The sequence below is a fragment of the Salvelinus fontinalis genome, unplaced genomic scaffold (genome assembly GCF_029448725.1).
Source record: "Salvelinus fontinalis isolate EN_2023a unplaced genomic scaffold, ASM2944872v1 scaffold_0078, whole genome shotgun sequence".
NCBI classification, from domain to species: Eukaryota; Metazoa; Chordata; class Actinopteri; order Salmoniformes; family Salmonidae; genus Salvelinus; species Salvelinus fontinalis.
Genome location: NW_026600287.1, coordinates 90886 through 114597, shown reverse-complemented (window position 1 = coordinate 114597; position 23712 = coordinate 90886). Strand labels below are relative to the sequence as shown.

Here is a 23712-nt window from a genome sequence, read left to right as displayed (position 1 = left end):
TCAGGTGAGGGTTAATGAGATCACACTGCAGTGACAGAATGACAGACAGCATTCTGGTCTGGACAGCACCCACCACATAACATACACCCCACCTTAACAGTCTGGACAGCACCCACCACATAACATACACCCCACCTTAACAGTCTGGACAGCACCCACCACCTAACATACACCCCACCTTAACAGTCTGGACAGCACCCACCACCTAACATACACCCCACCTTAACAGTCTGGACAGCACCCACCACATAACATACACCCCACCTTAGCAGTCTGGACAGCACCCACCACATAACATACACCCCACCTTAACAGTCTGGACAGCACCCACCACATAACATACACCCCACCTTAACAGTCTGGACAGCACCCACCACATAACATACACCCCACCTTAACAGTCTGGACAGCACCCACCACATAACATACACCCCACCTTAACAGTCTGGACAGCACCCACCACATAACATACACCCCACCTTAGCAGTCTGGACAGCACCCACCACCTAACATACACCCCACCTTAGCAGTCTGGACAGCACCCACCACCTAACATACACCCCACCTTAACAGTCTGGACAGCACCCACCACATAACATACACCCCACCTTAGCAGTCTGGACAGCACCCACCACATAACATACACCCCCCCTTAGCAGTCTGGACAGCACCCACCACATAACATACACCCCACCTTAGCAGTCTGGACAGCACCCACCACATAACATACACCCCACCTTAGCAGTCTGGACAGCACCCACCACATAACATACACCCCACCTTAGCAGTCTGGACAGCACCCACCACCTAACATACACCCCACCTTAACAGTCTGGACAGCACCCACCACATAACATACACCCCACCTTAGCAGTCTGGACAGCACCCACCACATAACATACACCCCACCTTAGCAGTCTGGACAGCACCCACCACATAACATACACCCCACCTTAACAGTCTGGACAGCACCCACCACATAACATACACCCCACCTTAGCAGTCTGGACAGCACCCACCACCTAACATACACCCCACCTTAGCAGTCTGGACAGCACCCACCACCTAACATACACCCCACCTTAACAGTCTGGACAGCACCCACCACCTAACATAACATACACCCCACCTTAACAGTCTGGACAGCACCCACCACATAACATACACCCCACCTTAACAGTCTGGACAGCACCCACCACATAACATACACCCCACCTTAGCAGTCTGGACAGCACCCACCACATAACATACACCCCACCTTAGCAGTCTGGACAGCACCCACCACATAACATACACCCCACCTTAGCAGTCTGGACAGCACCCACCACATAACATACACCCCACCTTAGCAGTCTGGACAGCACCCACCACATAACATACACCCCACCTTAGCAGTCTGGACAGCACCCACCACATAACATACACTCCCACCTTAACAGTCTGGACAGCACCCACCACATAACATACACCCCACCTTAGCAGTCTGGACAGCACCCACCACATAACATACACCCCACCTTAGCAGTCTGGACAGCACCCACCACCTAACATACACCCCACCTTAACAGTCTGGACAGCACCCACCACATAACATACACCCCACCTTAGCAGTCTGGACAGCCACCCACCACATAACATACACCCCACCTTAACAGTCTGGACAGCACCCACCACATAACATACACCCCACCTTAGCAGTCTGGACAGCACCCACCACCTAACATACACCCCACCTTAACAGTCTGGACAGCACCCACCACATAACATACACCCCACCTTAGCAGTCTGGACAGCACCCACCACCTAACATACACCCCACCTTAGCAGTCTGGACAGCACCCACCACATAACATACACCCCACCTTAGCAGTCTGGACAGCACCCACCACATAACATACACCCCACCTTAACAGTCTGGACAGCACCCACCACATAACATACACCCCACCTTAACAGTCTGGACAGCACCCATCACATAACATACACCCCACCTTAACAGTCTGGACAGCACCCACCACATAACATACACCCCACCTTAGCAGTCTGGACAGCACCCACCACATAACATACACCCCACCTTAGCAGTCTGGACAGCACCCACCACCTAACATACACCCCACCTTAACAGTCTGGACAGCACCCATCACATAACATACACCCCACCTTAACAGTCTGGACAGCACCCACCACATAACATACACCCCACCTTAGCAGTCTGGACAGCACCCACCACATAACATACACCCCACCTTAGCAGTCTGGACAGCACCCACCACCTAACATACACCCCACCTTAACAGTCTGGACAGCACCCACCACCTAACATACACCCCACCTTAACAGTCTGGACAGCACCCACCACCTAACATAACATACACTCCCAACTTGGCCTTCTAATAAACTGAGTATAAAAAACATTAAGGACACCTGCTCTTTCCATGACAGGCTGACCAGGTGAATCCAGGTGAAAGCTATGATCCCTTATTGACGTCAGTGGTTAAATCCACCTCAATCAGTGTAGATGAAGGGGAGGAGACAGGTTAAAGAAGGAGTTTTAAGCCTTGAGACAATTAAGACGTGGATTGTGTGTGTGGGCCATTCAGAGGGTGAATGGACAAGACAAAACAATGAAGTGCCTTGGAACAGCGTATGGTGGCAGGTTCCAGGCGCACCGATTTGTGTCAAGAACTGCAACGCTGCTGGGTTTTTCACCCTCAACAGTTTCCCCAGATGTATGAAGAATGGTCCACCACCCAAAGGACATCCAGCCAACTTGACACAACTGTGGGAAACATTGGAGTCAACATGGACCAGCATCCCTGGGGATGGGGGTTTAATTAGAAATGTGTTTTTAATATTTGGTATACTCAGTGTATATCATATATCACCCTCGTTATAGCTCAACTCCTAACCATATACAATACCCTCGTTATAGCCCAACTCCTAACCATATACAATACCCTCGTTATAGCCCAACTCCTAACCATATATATCACCCTCGTTATAGCCCAACTCCTAACCATATACAATACCCTCGTTATAGCCCAACTCCTAACCATATATATCACCCTCGTTATAGCTCAACTCCTAACCAGATATATCACCCTCGGTATAGCCCAACTCCTAACCATATATATCACCCCCGGCATAGCCCAACTCCGAACCATATATATCACCCTCGTTATAGCTAAACTCCTAACCATATACAATACCCTCGTTATAGCCCAACTCCTAACCATATATATCACCCTCGTTATAGCCCAACACCTCACCAGATAAACTGTATCACCCCCGTTATAGCCCAACACCTGACCAGATATACTGTATCACCCCCGTTATAGCCCAACACCTGACCAGATACTGTATCACCCCCGTTATAACCCAACGCCTGACCAGATAAACTGTATCACCCCCGTTATAGCCCAACACCTGACCAGATACTGTCTCACCCCCGTTATAGCCCAACACCTCACCAGATAAACTGTATCACCCCCGTTATAGCCCAACACCTCACCAGATATACTGTATCACCCCCGTTATAGCCCAACACCTGACCAGATATACTGTATCACCCCCGTTATAGCCCAACACCTCACCAGATAAACTGTATCACCCCCGTTATAGCCCAACACCTCACCAGATATACTGTATCACCCCCGTTATAGCCCAACACCTGACCAGATATACTGTATCACCCCCGTTATAACCCAACACCTCACCAGATATACTGTATCACCCCCGTTATAGCCCAACACCTGACCAGATATACTGTATCACCCCCATTATAGCCCAACACCTGACCAGATATACTGTATCACCCCCGTTATAACCCAACACCTCACCAGATATACTGTATCACCCCCATTATAGCCCAACACCTCACCAGATATACTGTATCACCCCCACACCTCACCAGATAAACTGTATCACCCCCGTTATAGCCCAACACCTGACCAGATATACTGTATCACCCCCGTTATAGCCCAACACCTCACCAGATATACTGTATCACCCCCGTTATAGTCCAACACCTCACCAGATATACTGTATCACCCCCACACCTCACCAGATAAACTGTATCACCCCCGTTATAGCCCAACACCTGACCAGATATACTGTATCACCCCCGTTATAGTCCAACACCCCACCAGATATACTGTATCACCCCCGTTATAGCCCAACACCTGACCAGATATACTGTATCACCCCCGTTATAACCCAACACCTGACCAGATAAACTGTATCACCCCCGTTATAGCCCAACACCTGACCAGATATACTGTATCACCCCCGTTATAGTCCAACACCTCACCAGATATACTGTATCACCCCCGTTATAGCCCAACACCTGACCAGATGTATCACCCCCGTTATAGCCCAACACCTCACCAGATATACTGTATCACCCCCGTTATAGTCCAACACCTCACCAGATATACTGTATCACCCCCGTTATAGCCCAACACCTCACCAGATATACTGTATCACCCCCGTTATAGCCCAACGCCTGACAAGGATGTTTCCTCTCTAGGTGTCTGACTGGAAGAGACTGACTCAAAATGAACCAGACATTTTGTATAGTTCTGCCAAGTGCCAACTGATGGAAAAGATTAGAAGCCTGTTCTACACACATTCAATTCCAGGAGTGCTAGTTTATTGTGTAACGCAAAGTGGCTATGCAGGAGCAAAGAAAACACAAGATTACGATACAGGTCTATGGTATTGGAACAGACTAGCAGCCTGCCCAGGGGGTGCACATGTATCAAGCTGTGTCATGCTACAGAACCAGGAGATAGACTAGCAGCCTGTTCAGGGGGTGCGCCTGTATCAAGCTGTGTCATGCTACAGAACCAGGAGATAGACTAGCAGCCTGTCCAGGGGGTGCACCTGTATCAAGCTGTGTCATGCTACAGAACCAGGAGATAGACTAGCAGCCTGTCCAGGGGGTGCCCCTGTATCAAGCTGTGTCATGCTACAGAACCAGGAGATAGACTAGCAGCCTGTCCAGGGGGTGCACCTGTATCAAGCTGTATCATGCTACAGAACCAGGAGATAGACTAGCAGCCTGTCCAGGGGGGTGCACCTGTATCAAGCTGTATCATGCTACAGAACCAGGAGATAGACTAGCAGCCTGTCCAGGGGGTGCCCCTGTATCAAGCTGTGTCATGCTACAGAACCAGGAGATAGACTAGCAGCCTGTCCAGGGGGGTGCACCTGTATCAAGCTGTATCATGCTACAGAACCAGGAGATAGACTAGCAGCCTGTCCAGGGGGTGCACCTGTATCAAGCTGTGTCATGCTACAGAACCAGGAGATAGACTAGCAGCCTGTTCAGGGGGTGCCCCTGTATCAAGCTGTGTCATGCTACAGAACCAGGAGATAGACTAGCAGCCTGCCCAGGGGGTGCACCTGTATCAAGCTGTATCATGCTACAGAACCAGGAGATAGACTAGCAGCCTGTCCAGGGGGTGCACCTGTATCAAGCTGTGTCATGCTACAGAACCAGGAGATAGACTAGCAGCCTGCCCAGGGGGTGCACCTGTATCAAGCTGTGTCATGCTACAGAACCAGGAGATAGGCTCCTGCTCCTACGAGCCGCACTCCTAGGAGCAGTCCTTTTCCCATAAACCTCTCCACAGTGAGGGAAGTGAAACGTCTTGTTGTAAAGGGCATGAAGCTGAGAGACAGAGACAGAGAGACACAGAGACACAGAGAGACACAGAGAGACACAGAGAGACACAGAGAGACACAGAGAGACACAGAGAGAGAGAGAGAGAGAGAGAGAGAGAGAGAGAGAGAGAGAGAGAGAGAGAGAGAGAGAGAGAGAGAGAGAGAGAGAGAGAGAGAGAGAGAGGGGAGACTCAGCAGAGAGTAAGAGAGACAATAGGGAGGGAGAGAGAAACAGAGAGATAAGAGAAGGAGAAGAGAAATGGATAGAAAGACCGATCGATGGAGAGAAATGAGGAGAAAGACAGAGACACAGAGGTAGAGAGATTGATAGAGACATTGCTCTCTGTCTGTCTCTTTCTCTCTTGTTGTGTCTATCCATTTCTCTACCCGTCTCTGTCTTTCTCCTTACTTTCTATCCATTTCTCTTCTCCTTCTCTATGTCTCTCCGTTTCTCTCTCCCTCCCTACTGTCTCTCTCTCTCTCTCTGCTGAGTCTCAATTCAATTCAATTCAAGGGGCTTTATTGGCATGGGAAACATGTGTTAACATTGCCAAAGCAAATGAGGTAGACAATACACAAAAGTGAAACAAACAAAACGAATTAACAGTAAACATTACACATACAGAAGTTTCAAAACAATAAAGACATTACGAGTGTCATATTAAATATATACAGTGTTGTAACAATGTACAAATGGTTAAAGCACACAAGTTAAAATAAGTAAGCATAAATATGGGTTGTATTTACAATGGTGTTTGTTTTTCACTGGTTGTCCTTTTCTTGTGGCAACAGGTCACAAATCTTGCTGCTGTGATGGCACACTGTGGAATTTCACCCAGTAGATATGGGAGTTTATCAAAATTGGATTTGTTTTCGAATTCTTTGTGGATCTGTGTGATCTGAGGGAAATATGTGTCTCTAATATGGTCATACATTGGGCAGGAGGTTAGGAAGTGCAGCTCGGTTTCCACCTCATTTTGTGGGCAGTGTGCACATAGCCTGTCTTCTCTTGAGAGCCATGTCTGCCTACGGCGGCCTTTCTCAATAGCAAGGCTATGCTCACTGAGTCTGTACATAGTCAAAGCTTTCCTTAAGTTTGGGTCAGTCACAGTGGTCAGGTATTCTGCCACTGTGTTCTCTCTGTTTAGGGCCAAATAGCATTCTAGTTTGCTCTGTTTTTTTGTTAATTCTTTCCAATGTGTCAAGTAATTATCTTTTTGTTTTCTCATGATTTGGTTGGGTCCAATTGTGCTGTTGTCCTGGGGCTTTGTGGGGTGTGTTTGTGTTTGTGAACAGAGCCCTAGGACCAGCTTGCTTAGGGGACTCTTCTCCAGGTTCATCTCTCTGTAGGTGATGGCTTTGTTATGGAAGGTTTGGGAATCGCTTCCTTTTAGGTGGTTGTAGAATTTAACGGCTCTTTTCTGGATTTTGATAATTAGTGGGTATCGGCCTAATTCTGCTCTGCATGCATTATTTGGTGTTCTGCGTTGTACACGGAGGATATTTTTGCAGAATTCTGCATGCAGAGTCTCAATTTGGTGTTTGCCCCATTTTGTGAAATCTTGGTTGGTGAGCAGACCCCAGACCTCACAACCATAAAGGGCAATGGGCTCTATGACTGATTCAAGTATTTTTAGCCAGATCCTAATTGGTATGTTGAAATTTATGTTCCTTTTGATGGCATAGAATGCCCTTCTTGCCTTGTCTCTCAGATCGTTCACAGCTTTGTGGAAGTTACCTGTGGTGCTGATGTTTAGGCCGAGGTATGTATAGTTTTTTGTGTGCTCTAGGGCAACGGTGTCTAGATGGAATTTGTGGTCCTGGTGACTGGACCTTTTTTGGATCACCATTATTTTGGTCTTACTGAGATTTACTGTCAGGGCCCAGGTCTGACAGAATCTGTGTAGAAGATCTAGGTGCTGCTGTAGGCCCTCCTTGGTTGGTGACAGAAGCACCAGATCATCAGCAAACAGTAGACATTTGACTTCGGATTCTAGTAGGGTGAGACCGGGTGCTGCAGACTGTTCTAGTGCCCGCGCCAATTCGTTGATATATATGTTGAAGAGGGTGGGGCTTAAGCTGCATCCCTGTCTCACCCCACGACCCTGTGTGAAGAAATGTGTGTGTTTTTTGCCAATTTTAACCGCACACTTGTTGTTTGTGTACATGGATTTTATAATGTCGTATGTTTTACCCCCAACACCACTTTCCATCAATTTGTATAGCAGACCCTCATGTCAAATTGAGTCGAAGGCTTTTTTGAAATCAACAAAGCATGAGAAGACTTTGCCTTTGTTTTGGTTTGTTTGGTTGTCAATTAGGGTGTGTAGGGTGAATACATGGTCTGTTGTACGGTAATTTGGTAAAAAGCCAATTTGACATTTGCTCAGTACATTGTGTTCATTGAGGAAATGTACGAGTCTGCTGTTAATGATAATGCAGAGTATTTTACCAAGGTTACCGTTGACGCATATTCCACGGTAGTTATTGGGGTCAAATTTGTCTCCACTTTTGTGGATTGGGGTGATCAGTCCTTGGTTCCAAATATTGGGGAAGATGCCAGAGCTAAGGACGATGTTAAAGAGTTTTAGTATAGCCAATTGGAATTTGTTGTCTGTATATTTGATCATTTCATTAAGGATACCATCAACACCACAGGCCTTTTTGGGTTGGAGGGTTTTTATTTTGTCCTGTAACTCATTCAAGGTAATTGGAGAATCCAGTGGGTTCTGGTAGTTTTTAATAGTTGATTCTAGTATTTGTATTTGATCATGTATATGTTTTTGCTCTTTATTCTTTGTTATAGAGCCAAAAAGATTGGAGAAGTGGTTTACCCATACATCTCCATTTTGGATAGATAAGTCTTTGTGTTGTTGTTTGTTTAGTGTTTTCCAATTTTCCCAGAAGTGGTTAGAGTCTATGGATTCTTCAATTACATTGAGCTGATTTCTGACATGCTGTTCCTTCTTTTTCCGTAGTGTATTTCTGTATTGTTTTAGTGATTCACCATAGTGAAGGCGTAGACTCAGGTTTTCCGGGTCTCTATGTTTTTGGTTGGACAGGTTTCTCAATTTATTTCTTAGATTTTTGCATTCTTCATCAAACCATTTGTCATTGTTGTTCATTTTCTTTGGTTTTCTATTTGAGATTTTTAGATTTGATAGGAAAGCTGAGAGGTCAAATATACTGTTAAGATTTTCTACTGCCAAGTTTACACCTTCACTATTGCAGTGGAACGTTTTACCCAGGAAGTTGTCTAAAAGGGATTGGATTTGCTGTTGCCTAATTGTTTTTTGGTAGGTTTCCAAACTGCATTCCTTCCATCTATAGCATTTCTTAATGTTACTCAGTTCCTTTGGCTTTGATGCCTCATGATTGAGTATTGCTCTGTTCAAGTAGACTGTAATTTTGCTGTGATCTGATAGGGGTGTCAGTGGGCTGACTGTGAACGCTCTGAGAGACTCTGGGTTGAGGTCAGTGATAAAGTAGTCTACAGTGCTACTGCCAAGAGATGAGCTATAGGTGTACCTACCATAGGAGTCCTCTCGAAGCCTACCATTGACTATGTACATACCCGGCGTGCGACAGAGCTGCAGGAGTTGTGACCCGTTTTTGTTGGTTATGTTGTCATAGTTATGCCTAGGGGGGCATATGGGGGAGGGAATGCTGTCACCTGCAGGCAGGTGTTTGTCCCCCTGTGTGCTGAGGGTGTCAGGTTCGTGTCCACTTCTGACATTTAGGTCGCCACAGACGAATACATGTCGATGGGCCTGGAAATGATTGATTTCCCCCTCCAGGATGGAGAAGCTGTCTTCATTAAAATATGGGGATTCTAGTGGGGGGATATAGGTAGCACACAGGAGGACATTTTTCTCTGTTAAAATAATTTCCTTTTGAATTTCTAGCCAAATGTAAAATGTTCCTGTTTTGATTAATTTAATGGAGTGAGTTAGGTCTGCTCTATACCAAATTAGCATTTCTCTCTCTGCTGAGTTTCTCTCTCTCTCTGCTGAGTTTCTCTCTCCCTCCCTACTGTCTCTCTCTCTCTCTGCTGAGTCTCTCTCTCTCTCTGCTGAGTTTCTCTCTCCCTCCCTACTGTCTCTCTCTCTGCTGAGTTTCTCTCTCCCTCCCTACGGTCTCTCTCTATCTGCTGAGTTTCTCTCTCCCTCCCTACTGTCTCTCTCTCTCTCTGCTGAGTTTCTCTCTCTCTCTGCTGAGTCTCTGTCTCAGAGGGCTGTATGTTCATGTCCTAACATGTTCTGCTAACAGCTAGCTGGGTTGTGTCATTCCCATTCAAACACATCAGGAGTTGTTTGAACCTGGCTGGCTAAATGACTGACTGCTCTCTATCATTCTCTGCCTGTCCCTCTCTCTGCCTGTCCCTCTCTCTGCCTGTCCCTCTCTCTGCCTGTCCCTCTCTCTGCCTGTCCCTCTCTCTGCCTGTCCCTCTCTCTGCCTGTCCCTCTCTCAGTCATTTAGCCAGCCAGGTCCAAACAACTCCTGATGTGTTTGAATGGGAATGACACAACCCAGCTAGCTGTTAGCAGAACATGTTATGACATGAACATACATCCCTCATACATACACTACCTCCTCTGAATCGACACGCCTACCTCCTCTGAATCGACACTACCACCTCCTCTGAATCGACACTACCACCTCCTCTGAATCGACACACTACCACCTCCTCTGAATCGACACACTACCACCTCCTCTGAATCGACACACTACCACCTCCTCTGAATCGACACACTACCACCTCCTCTGAATCGACACACTACCACCTCCTCTGAATCGACACACTACCACCTCCTCTGAATCGACACACTACCACCTCCTCTGAATCGACACACTACCACCTCCTCTGAATCGACACACTACCACCTCCTCTGAATCGACACTACCACCTCCTCTGAATCGACACTACCACCTCCTCCTCTGAATCGACACTACCACCTCCTCTGAATCGACACTACCACCTCCTCTGAATCGACACTACCACCTCCTCTGAATCGACACTACCACCTCCTCTGAATCGACACTACCACCTCCTCTGAATCGACACACTACCACCTCCTCTGAATCGACACACTACCACCTCCTCTGAATCGACACACTACCACCTCCTCTGAATCGACACACTACCACCTCCTCTGAATCGACACACTACCACCTCCTCTGAATCGACACACTACCACCTCCTCTGAATCGACACACTACCACCTCCTCTGAATCGACACACTACCACCTCCTCTGAATCGACACACTACCACCTCCTCTGAATCGACACACTACCACCTCCTCTGAATCGACACACTACCACCTCCTCTGAATCGACACACTACCACCTCCTCTGAATCGACACTACCACCTCCTCCTCTGAATCGACACTACCACCTCCTCCTCTGAATCGACACTACCACCTCCTCCTCTGAATCGACACTACCACCTCCTCTGAATCGACACTACCACCTCCTCTGAATCGACACTACCACCTCCTCTGAATCGACACACTACCACCTCCTCTGAATCGACACTACCACCTCCTCTGAATCGACACTACCACCTCCTCTGAATCGACACTACTACCTCCTCTGAATCAACACTACCACCTCCTCTGAATCAACACTACCACCTCCTCTGAATCGACACTACCACCTCCTCTGAATCGACACACTACCACCTCCTCTGAATCGACACTACCACCTCCTCTGAATCGACACTACCACCTCCTCTGAATCGACACTACTACCTCCTCTGAATCAACACTACCACCTCCTCTGAATCAACACTACTACCTCCTCTGAATCAACAATACTACCTCCTCTGAATCAACAATACTACCTCCTCTGAATCAACACTAGCAGCCCTGCTCAGAATAGTTTATGGCAGTCCTCTATTTGGAGGCTGACAGGGAACATTAGGGTGGTGTTACACCACCAGGTTAATAATGCCTGGCTCTTTCACTGCTCTTTACTTCATTGAAAAGACCAATAGACTCATACAGGCCTTCCCCTCTTATCCCTAACTAGTAACAGACCAATAGACTCATACAGGCCTTCCCCTCTTATCCCTAACTAGTAACAGACCAATAGACTCATACAGGCCTTTCCCTCTTATCCCTAACTAGTAACAGACCAATAGACTCATACAGGCCTTCCCCTCTTATCCCTAACTAGTAACAGACCAATAGACTCATACAGGCCTTCCCCTCTTATCCCTAACTAGTAACAGACCAATAGACTCATACAGGCCTTCCCCTCTTATCCCTAACTAGTAACAGACCAATAGACTCATACAGGCCTTCCCCTCTTATCCCTAACTAGTAACAGACCAATAGACTCATACAGGCCTTCCCCTCTTATCCCTAACTAGTAACAGACCAATAGACTCATACAGGCCTTCCCCTCTTATCCCTAACTAGTAACAGACAACAGCAGTAATCATCTAGCCTGAATAGAAGAAGTTACACATACAAATATTTAGAGTATTACTGTATCAATCAACTAAAACACGTATAAATATGTTTCTTGACCAGAATAAAACCGGTTCTGTTTTCATCCCACTGAGGACCGGGCTGTTGTCTATGATGTAATGTAGACGGTACTGAGCGGTCGGGTCAACCACAGTGAAGGACGCAGGCAGGACACAGAGAGGTACACAACAACATTAATAATAGCTTCCGTCTGTGTGTGTGTGTCTGTCCGTCCAGCACCAGGGCTCTGTTACATCAGTGTTACAGACCTCAGCATGAGGACAGGCTTACTGTGTGTGTCTGTCTGTCTGTCTGTCTGTCCAGCACCAGGGCTCTGTTACATCAGTGTTACAGACCTCAGCATGAGGACAGGCTTACTGTGTGTGTCTGTCTGTCTGTCTGTCCGTCCAGCACCAGGGCTCTGTTACATCAGTGTTACAGACCTCAGCATAAGGACAGGCTTACTGTGTCTGTCTGTCTGTCCAGCACCAGGGCTCTGTTACATCAGTGTTACAGACCTCAGCATAAGGACAGGCTTACTGTGTCTGTCTGTCTGTCTGTCTGTCCAGCACCAGGGCTCTGTTACATCAGTGCTACAGACCTCAGCATGAGGACAGGCTTACTGTGTGTGTCTGTCTGTCTGTCTGTCTGTCTGTCCAGCACCAGGGCTCTGTTACATCAGTGCTACAGACCTCAGCATGAGGACAGGCTTACTGTGTCTGTCTGTCTGTCTGTCTGTCTGTCTGTCTGTCCAGCACCAGGGCTCTGTTACATCAGTGCTACAGACCTCAACATAAGGACAGGCTTACTGTGTCTGTCTGTCCGTCCAGCACCAGGGCTCTGTTACCTCAGTGTTACAGACCTCAGCATGAGGACAGGCTTACTGTGTCTGTCTGTCCGTCCAGCACCAGGGCTCTGTTACATCAGTGCTACAGACCTCAGCATAAGGACAGGCTTACTGTGTGTTGCTTGGTTACAAAGCCTACAGCTAAAAAAAAATGACTCCGGTATTAAAACGGTCATAAAATGACACTGGTCTAAACTCAAACTGAAACAGCAGGTAACCCTATAAAAACAACTGTCTGTCTGTCTGTTAACAGCAGGTAACCCTATAAAAACAACTGTCTGTCTGTTAACAGCAGGTAACCCTATAAAAACAACTGTCTGTCTGACTGTTAACAGCAGGTAACCCTATAAAAACAACTGTCTGTCTGTCTGTTAACAGCAGGTAACCCTATAAAAACAACTGTCTGTCTGTCTGTTAACAGGTAACCCTATAAAAACAACTGTCTGTCTGTCTGTTAACAGCAGGTAACCCTATAAAAACAACTGTCTGTCTGTCTGTTAACAGCAGGTAACCCTATAAAACAACTGTCTGTCTGTCTGTTAACAGCAGGTAACCCTATAAAACAACTGTCTGTCTGTCTGTTAACAGCAGGTAACCCTATAAAACAACTGTCTGTCTGTTAACAGCAGGTAACCCTATAAAAACAACTGTCTGTCTGTCTGTTAACAGCAGGTAACCCTATAAAAACAACTGTCTGTCTGTCTGTTAACAGCAGGTAACCCTATAAAAACAACTGTCTGTCTGTCTGTTAACAGCAGGTAACCCTATAAAACAACTGTCTGTCTGTCTGTCTGTTAACAGCAGGTAACCCTATAAAACAACTGTCTGTCTGTTAACAGCAGGTAACCCTATAAAAACAACTGTCTGTCTGTTAACAGCAGGTAACCCTATAAAAACAACTGTCTGTCTGTCTGTTAACAGCAGGTAACCCTATAAAAACAACTGTCTGTCTGTCTGTTAACAGCAGGTAACCCTATAAAAACAACTGTCTGTCTGTCTGTTAACAGCAGGTAACCCTATAAAAACAACTGTCTGTCTGTCTGTTAACAGCAGGTAACCCTATAAAAACAACTGTCTGTCTGTTAACAGCAGGTAACCCTATAAAAACAACTGTCTGTCTGTTAACAGGTAACCCTATAAAAACAACTGTCTGTCTGTTAACAGCAGGTAACCCTATAAAAACAACTGTCTGTCTGTTAACAGCAGGTAACCCTATAAAAACAACTGTCTGTCTGTTAACAGCAGGTAACCCTATAAAAACAACTGTCTGTCTGTCTGTTAACAGGTAAACCTATAAAACCACCGTCTGTCTGTCTGTCTGTCTGTCTGTCTGTCTGTCTGTCTGTCTGTCTGTCTGTCTGTCTGTCTGTCTGTCAACAGGTAAACCTATAAAACCACCGTCTGTCTGTCTGTCAACAGTGTTTATTGTCTCTCTCTTCACTCCTCTGAGGTAAAATAGACACGGAATCCTGTTGGAAAGAATCAAGCAATCAAAGTAGGTAAATACAACAGAAACAAGAGGATTCTTACCTTCTTCTGGTACCACACCACAGCATCTCGCACTTTGGACGCCATTTACATGTCAGAGGTCACCAGCTGGGGCATTTTAGGCTGTAAAACGGAGAGAACGAGAGAGAGAGAGAGAGATCAGTCAATGAGGAGTCTGTGTTGCTTCGCATAGCTTTTAAAGCCTCTACCTGCTGGGCAGGTGTGTCATGCTCTGTGACATCACACACACACACACACACACACACACACACACACACACACACACACACACACACACACACACACACACACACACACACACACACACACACACACACACACACACACACACACACACACACACACACACACACACACACACACACACCTCATTAATAGTGAGGCGAGCCTTTGAGAGGAATAGGCAGTCTCTCTTGACAGTACCTTGGCTCCCGCGACATATACACACACACACACACACACACGAAGTAGAGAAGCTAATCAGGAAGCTGGCAGGGCTGTGTTGCTGCCACCATCCTATTCATATTCAATACCAGACACACAGAACGGTCAGCAGAGAAGCTAGTCTGGTCAGAGCTCAGACTGAGGGGAGTTAGTCTCTCTCTCTAAACAGATGGGCTGTTATGTGAAGGGGAGCCAGTCTCTCTCTCTCTCTAAACAGATGGGCTGTTATGTGAAGGGGAGTCAGTCTCTCTCTAAACAGATGGGCTGTTATGTGAAGGGGAGTCAGTCTCTCTCTCTCTCTAAACAGATGGGCTGTTATGTGAAGGGGAGTCAGTCTCTCTCTCTAAACAGATGGGCTGTTATGTGAAGGGGAGTCAGTCTCTCTCTAAACAGATGGGCTGTCATGTGAAGGGGAGCCAGTCTCTCTCTAAACAGATGGGCTGTTATGTGAAGGGGAGTCAGTCTCTCTCTAAACAGATGGGCTGTTATGTGAAGGGGAGTCAGTCTCTCTCTAAACAGATGGGCTGTCATGTGAAGGGGAGCCAGTCTCTCTCTAAACAGATGGGCTGTTATGTGAAGGGGAGTCAGTCTCTCTCTAAACAGATGGGCTGTTATGTGAAGGGGAGCCAGTCTCTCTCTAAACAGATGAGCTGTTATGTGAAGGGGAGTCAGTCTCTCTCTCTCTAAACAGATGGGCTGTTATGTGAAGGGGAGTCAGTCTCTCTCTAAACAGATGGGCTGTTATGTGAAGGGGAGTCAGTCTCTCGCTCTCTCTCTAAACAGATGGGCTGTTATGTGAAGGGGAGTCAGTCTCTCTCTAAACAGATGGGCTGTTATGTGAAGGGGAGTCAGTCTCTCTCTAAACAGATGAGTGTTGCTTGACATTTCTCGAGGCCTGCATTCAGGTGTGTGTGCAGGTGTGTGGGTGTGTGTGTGTACGTGTGTGTGTGTACGGGTGTCTGTGTGTGTACGTGCGTGCGTCTGTGTACGGGTGTGTGTTTGTGTGTGTGTGTGTGTACGGGCATCTGTGTGTGTGTGTGTGTGTCTGAACAGGCGTGTCTTTGTGTGTCAGGCTCATAACAGGGCTACCGGTGGGTGTTGCTATGGTGACCAGTGAGCTGAGATAAGGCAGGGCTTTTTTTGTAAATGACATCGCCGAAGCCAAGCATCGGTAGGATAGTCAGTTTTACGAGGGTATGTTTGGCAGCATGAGTGAAGGAGGCTTTGTTGTGAAATAGGAAGCCGATTCTAGATGTAATTTTGGATTGGAGATGCTTAATGTGAGTCTGGAAGGAGAGTTTAAAGTCTAACCAGACACCTAGGTATTTGTAGTTGTCCACATATTCTAAGTCAGAACTGACAGGCGGGCGGGTGCGGGCAGCGATCGGTTGAAGAGCATGCATTTAGTTTTACTTTCATTTAAGAGCAGTTGGAGGCCACGGAAGGAGTGTTGTATGGCACTGAAACTAGTTTGGAGGTTTGTTAACACACAGTGTCCAAAGAAGAAGTATACAGAATGGTGTCGTCTGCATAGAGGTGGATCAGAGAATCAACAAGAGCGACATCATTGATGTATACAGAGAAAAGAGTCGGTCCGAGAATTGAACCCTGTGGCACCCCCATAGAGACTGCCAGAGGTCCGGAAAACAGGCCCTCTGAATTGACACACTGAACTCTATCTGAGAAGTAGTTGGTGAACCAGGCGAGGCAGTCATTTGAGAAACCAAGGCTATTGAGTCTGCCGATAAGAATGCAATGATTGACAGAGTCAAAAGCCTTGGCCAGGTCGATGAAGACGGCTGCACAGTACTGTCTTTTATCGATGGCGGTTATGATATTGTTTAGGACCTTGAGCGTGGCTGAGGTGCCGTGTTAGTGAACAATCTAGCAAGCATCAGCTGTGTAGCCGAGTGATCATAGGGCCCAATGAGCAGCAATAGGTAAGTCAGGGAGCCGTTCGGTAGTCGCTACTACGCTAGGCGAGCGGGAGACACGGCATTCAGAAAGCTAGCGCGCCGGGGCTAGACGATTACGTCGGCATACCAGTCGTGATGGATCGGCGGGGCTCCGTGGCGACAATAAAGGGTCCATGCCAATTGGCCAAAGAGGTGTTGTAGCCCAGGAATTAGGTGGTCTTCTTCGTTGGCTAGCCGGAGATGGGCCTAGCTCCAGGCTAGCTCAAGGCTAACTGGTGTTTGCTTCGTGACAGAGGCGTTAGCCAACAATAGCCACTCGGTTGCAGCTAGCTAGCTGCGATGATCCGGTGTAATGGTCCAGAGCATGCGGCAGGAATCCGGTGATGTGGTAGAGAAAAGCAGTCCGATATGCTCTGGGTTGATATCGCGCTGTGCAGACTGGCAGGTATTGACCGAGCTAAAGCTGGCTGGTGTCTGAGCTAAAGGTGAAGACAGTTATCAGTGACTAACAATGACTAGTAGCTAGTTAGCTGGCTAGCGTCTGATGGAGGCTCCAGTTATAAAGTATAGAGATAGCAGATCCGTACCCCATCGGGTGAGGCGGGTTGCAGGAAAGTATATTTAGTTTGTAGATGGAAAGTGAGATTAAAATATATATGGGAAAAAAACAAAGAAACAGACTATTTACACGGGACAAGACAAGCACACGTCCGACTGCTACGCCATCTTGGGAGATATTTATAGTGCAGCTCATAAGCTGTCAAGATCGTAATGGATGTCAATTGTCGAACAGCTTGCTCTTTCCATCTGACAGTGTTGAGTTTGGGAAACCCTGCTCTAGGTACTGTTTCAACACTACGATGGTTTCAAGTACACTCGGCCGTTTCAAAGTACACTCGGCCGTTTCAAAGTACACTCGGCCGTTTCAAGTACACTCGGCCGTTTCAAGTACACTCGGCCGTTTCAAGTACACTCGGCCGTTTCAAGTACACTCGGCCGTTTCAAGTACACTCGGCCGTTTCAAGTACACTCGGACGTTTCAAGTACACTCGGACGTTTCAAGTACACTCGGACGTTTCAAAGTACACTCGGACGTTTCAAAGTACACTCGGACGTTTCAAAGTACACTCGGACGTTTCAAAGTACACTCGGACGTTTCAAAGTACACTCGGACGTTTCAAAGAACACTCGGACGTTTCAAAGTACACTCGGACGTTTCAAAGTACACTCGGACGTTTCAAAGTACACTCGGACGTTTCAAAGTACACTCGGACGTTTCAAGTACACTCGGACGTTTCAAAGTACACTCGGACGTTTCAAGTACACTCGGCCGTTTCAAGTACCCTCGGCCGTTTCAAGTACACTCGGACGTTTCAAAGTACACTCGGACGTTTCAAGTACACTCGGACGTTTCAAGTACACTCGGACGTTTCTAGTACACTCGGACGTTTCAAGTATACACTCGGACGTTTCTAAGTACACTCGGACATTTCAAGTACACTCGGACGTTTCAAGTACACTCGGACGTTTCAAGTACACTATGATGTTTTAAGTCTTTATCTGATGAGCAGATGTTTCTGGGTGGGGCCTTTTTTTTCTTCTGGCTCTGCACAATATCTGTGTGACACCGCATCTCATTCAGCACACACACATTCTGTGATGAGTCTTTTCCACCTTCAGTGTTTGATTGAGCCTGGCATTGTGTGCTAGATGGGCGGTGTAACGGGTTGACACTTTTGGGACTATTATATTCCACCAGGCAAGCGTAGTCAAGTGCAGCAGAGTTAGTTGGAAGAAAACAAATGTTATTTCACCCCAGGTCTGACGGAAGTTGGTTCCCCTCCATAGAACTGCAGTGGTCCAGGAAGAAAGTGGTGTTCCTAGAATATAAATACTATTTCTCACAGAGACTATTTATAGCTAGTAGGAAATGTCTTGTTTTTCTTAAAGAGAGGTCTCATTCCTGACTGATTACACTGTTGCTAGGATGCTCCTCCCAGTCCAATCCTTCTGCTCTATTTCTCTCTCTCTGTGTGTGTGTGTGTGTGTGTGTGTGTGTGTGTGTGTGTGTGTGTGTGTGTGTGTGTGTGTGTGTGTGTGCGCACACCTGGCAACGACATCAAAAGGAGATCCTCCACTTCAAAACACACAGCTTACGTGTCTTTGCGGCTTAAGAACCGAGCTTTGAGAGGTAGATAGACTGACGCCAGAGAATCAGACCACAGTGATCTGTAGTGATGACATACGAGGTAGACACCTAGTCCCCAGGCGGCACCTGGCATCCGGTTCAGGAGGACTAAACAGAACAGAGCTGTTTATATCTATGATGCCACACAGTGAGCCAGCAGCGCTAATAGAACAAGAGAGACTGTAGCACCACACAGTGAGCCAGCAGAGCTAATAGAACAAGAGAGACTGTAGCATCACACAGTAAGCCAGCAGCGCTAATAGAACAAGAGAGACTGTAGCATCACACAGTGAGCCAGCAGAGCTAATAGAACAAGAGAGACTGTAGCATTGTAGACTGAGATCACAGAGGTCTCTCTGGTCGTGTCTACACTTGACACTTACATGCGACTTCTGCTATCAGAATACGAAGATCGCATTGAAAAGACGGGTCTCGACCCACAAAAGTCACTTTGTGGTCTGCCTGTGTTCAGATCTGTCTGACCACTTCAGGGGTGGTCAGGGACGCATTGTGTGAGGATTTCTCCTCAGTCTGGACGCAATCAGTTTACCGAAAGCGCATAAAGTGTGTGACACTTTTTCATTATAATGTTGGAGAAATACCTTCCTGGTGTGTGAGGAACATGTTTGCTGGCCTCATATATGCAAGACAGATAGCTAATATTTATAATATTTCTTGTCAGACAGAGGAGGACTTCAGCCTGTAGTCTGTAGCTTCATTAACACACTCAAACACTCTCTCACACATTCACAACGATGAACACACATTCACACACATTGACTGGACACCCCGGTCCGCGAGCAGAAGGCATTTCACTTATTCTGTGATGAGTGTTTTTACTGCAGGGGTTTTCATTTTACGAGCTCCTCGCTGAAGGAGTGTTGAGGAGACAGCGAGACAGAGTTAGGCTACCTGGGATAAATCTGAATGTGATTCCCAGTATTTCAGGTAATTGCCTGTTCTCTCTAGCTAAGCCCCCTTTCATCCAGAAATGATACTGTTGCTTTAAAGAGATTAAATGTCATCATTTAGTCTGCTCAGAAAGAAATCCCTAAATGATGTCTATGTTGCGTGTTGGTTTTCACTCATGCCGGATTAATCCAAATAAAAACTCAAATCCCCAACCAGTCATTATTCACTTGGCTATATGTAGACTACCCTGGCTCTGGTACAGCCAGTCATTATTCACTTGGCTATATGTAGACTATCCTGGCTCTGGTACAGCCAGTCATTATTCACTTGTCTATATGTAGACTACCCTGGCTCTGGTTACAGCCAGTCATTATTCACTTGTCTATATGTAGACTACCCTGGCTCTGGTTACAGCCAGTCATTATTCACTTGTCTATATGTAGACTACCCTGGCTCTGGTTACAGCCAGTCATTATTCACTTGGCTATATGTAGACTACCCTGGCTCTGGTTACAGCCAGTCAACAACAACCTCCTCAGCTGTTTTGGAGTCTAAAGCTGCTGGTTTGGCTGATGGTCGGTTACAATAATCACAGTAGGATTAGACCTAGCTACTCCTTAGTGACAACACTGTATGCGCCAAGCAATCACACACACACACACACACACACACACACACACCACACACCCCTGTTCCACAGCGTCATCCAGATAACTATACAGGAAAACAAAACCAGGCCAGGAAAACCTGGACGGTTCACGAGGAGCGTTCCCAAAAACATCTCCTGTTATGTTGAGGAGTCTTGCTACTTGCCAAGGGTTCTGTGTTAACTGTCTAGAACACACACACACCCACACCGGGGGGAGCAGAGACCAGGCTTGTGTGTGTACTAGTAGTGTGTGTGATTCAACAGAGACCAGGTTTGTGTGTGTGTGTGTGTGTGTGTACAGCACATCCTCTCATATCTCACTCAAAACAAATAACAGCAGTATCCATATAAACACTACCTTCAGGTTAATCTCTTGTGGATTGACAATGTAATCTGACCAAATTACACAAAATGTTAATTCTGGGTTACCTTCAGGTCAACTCATTCAGTTACAGTTAGGGCTAAATATTACTGGGAAAGGGGACACCTAGTAACCCTAATAACACAACCTCTTAACCGCTAGGCTACCTGCCACCCTAATAACACAACCTCTTAACCGCTAGGCTACCTGCCACCCTAATAACACAACCTCTTAACCGCTAGGCTACCTGCCACCCTAATAACACAACCTCTTAACCGCTAGGCTACCTGCCACCCTAATAACACAACCTCTTAACCGCTAGGCTACCTGCCACCCTAATAACACAACCTCTTAACCGCTAGGCTACCTGCCACCCTAATAACACAACCTCTTAACCGCTAGGCTACCTGCCACCCTAATAACACAACCTATTAACCGCTAGGCTACCTGCCACCCTAATAACACAACCTCTTAACCGCTAGGCTACCTGCCACCCTAATAACACAACCTCTTAACCGCTAGGTTACCTGCCACCCTAATAACACAACCTCTTAACCGCTAGGCTACCTGCCACCCTAATAACACAACCTCTTAACCGCTAGGCTACCTGCCACCCTAATAACACAACCTCTTAACCGCTAGGCTACCTGCCACCCTAATAACACAACCTCTTAACCGCTAGGCTACCTGCCACCCTAATAACACAACCTCTTAACCGCTAGGTTACCTGCCACCCTAATAACACAACCTCTTAACCGCTAGGCTACCTGCCACCCTAATAACACAACCTCTTAACCGCTAGGCTACCTGCCACCCTAATAACACAACCTATTAACCGCTAGGCTACCTGCCACCCTAATAACACAACCTCTTAACCGCTAGGCTACCTGCCACCCTAATAACACAACCTCTTAACCGCTAGGCTACCTGCCAGCCTAATAACACAACCTCTTAACCGCTAGGCTACCTGCCACCCTAATAACACAACCTCTTAACCGCTAGGCTACCTGCCACCCTAATAACACAACCTCTTAACCGCTAGGCTACCTGCCACCCTAATAACACAACCTCTTAACCGCTAGGCTACCTGCCACCCTAATAACACAACCTCTTAACCGCTAGGCTACCTGCCACCCTAATAACACAACCTCTTAACCGCTAGGTTACCTGCCACCCTAATAACACAACCTCTTAACCGCTAGGCTACCTGCCACCCTAATAACACAACCTCTTAACCGCTAGGCTACCTGCCACCCTAATAACACAACCTATTAACCGCTAGGCTACCTGCCACCCTAATAACACAACCTCTTAACCGCTAGGCTACCTGCCACCCTAATAACACAACCTCTTAACCGCTAGGCTACCTGCCAGCCTAATAACACAACCTCTTAACCGCTAGGCTACCTGCCACCCTAATAACACAACCTATTAACCGCTAGGCTACCTGCCACCCTAATAACACAACCTCTTAACCGCTAGGCTACCTGCCACCCTAATAACACAACCTCTTAACCGCTAGGCTACCTGCCAGCCTAATAACACAACCTCTTAACCGCTAGGCTACCTGCTACCCTAATAACACAACCTCTTAACCGCTAGGCTACCTGCCACCTGTCACACTGTCAGGTATTTTGAGGAGCAGGACCCGGATTCACAAAACCTTATCTGCCATTTTCCCCTTAACTTTAGACTGTAAGAAGAATGTAAAGAAAAGTTGCTATTCCTCAACAAGGATACTGGATATGTTCTTATTTAATGTATTATATTTCTCCTTAAATACGATTGCTATCTGGGAATTAAGAATATTTCCAAGAAGAAATCAAATAACTTTATTTTCAAGAATCAAATATATTCTTAACTTTTTTCTTACGTAGAAAACATAAGAAATAACTAGGTATATACATCTCTCCTTTCAAGACGATTCAATAACCATCTAGATACATGGGCTCCAATACCACACAGGAACCATATGTTTAGTTTGAAACGATTCATTAACCATCTAGATACATGGGCTCCAATACCATACAGGAACCATATGTTTAGTTTGAAATGATTCATTAACCATCTAGATACATGGGCTCCAATACCACACAGGAACCATATGTTTAGTTTGAAATGATTCATTAACCATCTATATACCACACAGGAACCATATGTTTAGTTTGAAACGATTCATTAACCATCTAGATACATGGGCTCCAATACCACACAGGAACCATATGTTTAGTTTGAAACGATTCATTAACCATCTATATACCACACAGGAACCATATGTTTAGTTTGAAACGATTCAATAACCATCTAGATACATGGGCTCCAATACCACACAGGAACCATATGTTTAGTTTGAAACGATTCATTAACCATCTATATACCACACAGGAACCATATGTTTAGTTTGAAATGATTCATTAACCATCTAGATACATGGGCTCCAATACCACACAGGAACCATATGTTTAGTTTGAAACGATTCATTAACCATCTATATACCACACAGGAACCATATGTTTAGTTTGAAACGATTCAATAACCATCTAGATACATGGGCTCCAATACCACACAGGAACCATATGTTTAGTTTGAAACGATTCAATAACCATCTAGATACATGGGCTCCAATACCATACAGGAACCATATGTTTAGTTTGAAATGATTCGGTTTGATCAGTGGAACGAATCGATGCAATTCGGTTAAACTCAATATACATGTTTTGGTTTGTTGCATGAACACTTTA

General features: G+C 46.3%; 1 protein-coding gene across 1 annotated transcript in view; it reads right to left on the bottom strand.

Moving 5' to 3' along the window:
• LOC129842950 (protein PHTF2-like) overlaps positions 1-23712 on the bottom strand; it is a 138525-nt gene that overhangs the window by 66697 nt on the left and 48116 nt on the right. The window contains exon 2 of the mRNA XM_055911665.1: positions 14523-14603. Coding sequence (XP_055767640.1) covers positions 14523-14567 — 45 coding nt within the window. The 5' untranslated portion in view covers positions 14568-14603. The remainder of the gene's footprint in view (positions 1-14522; positions 14604-23712) is intronic.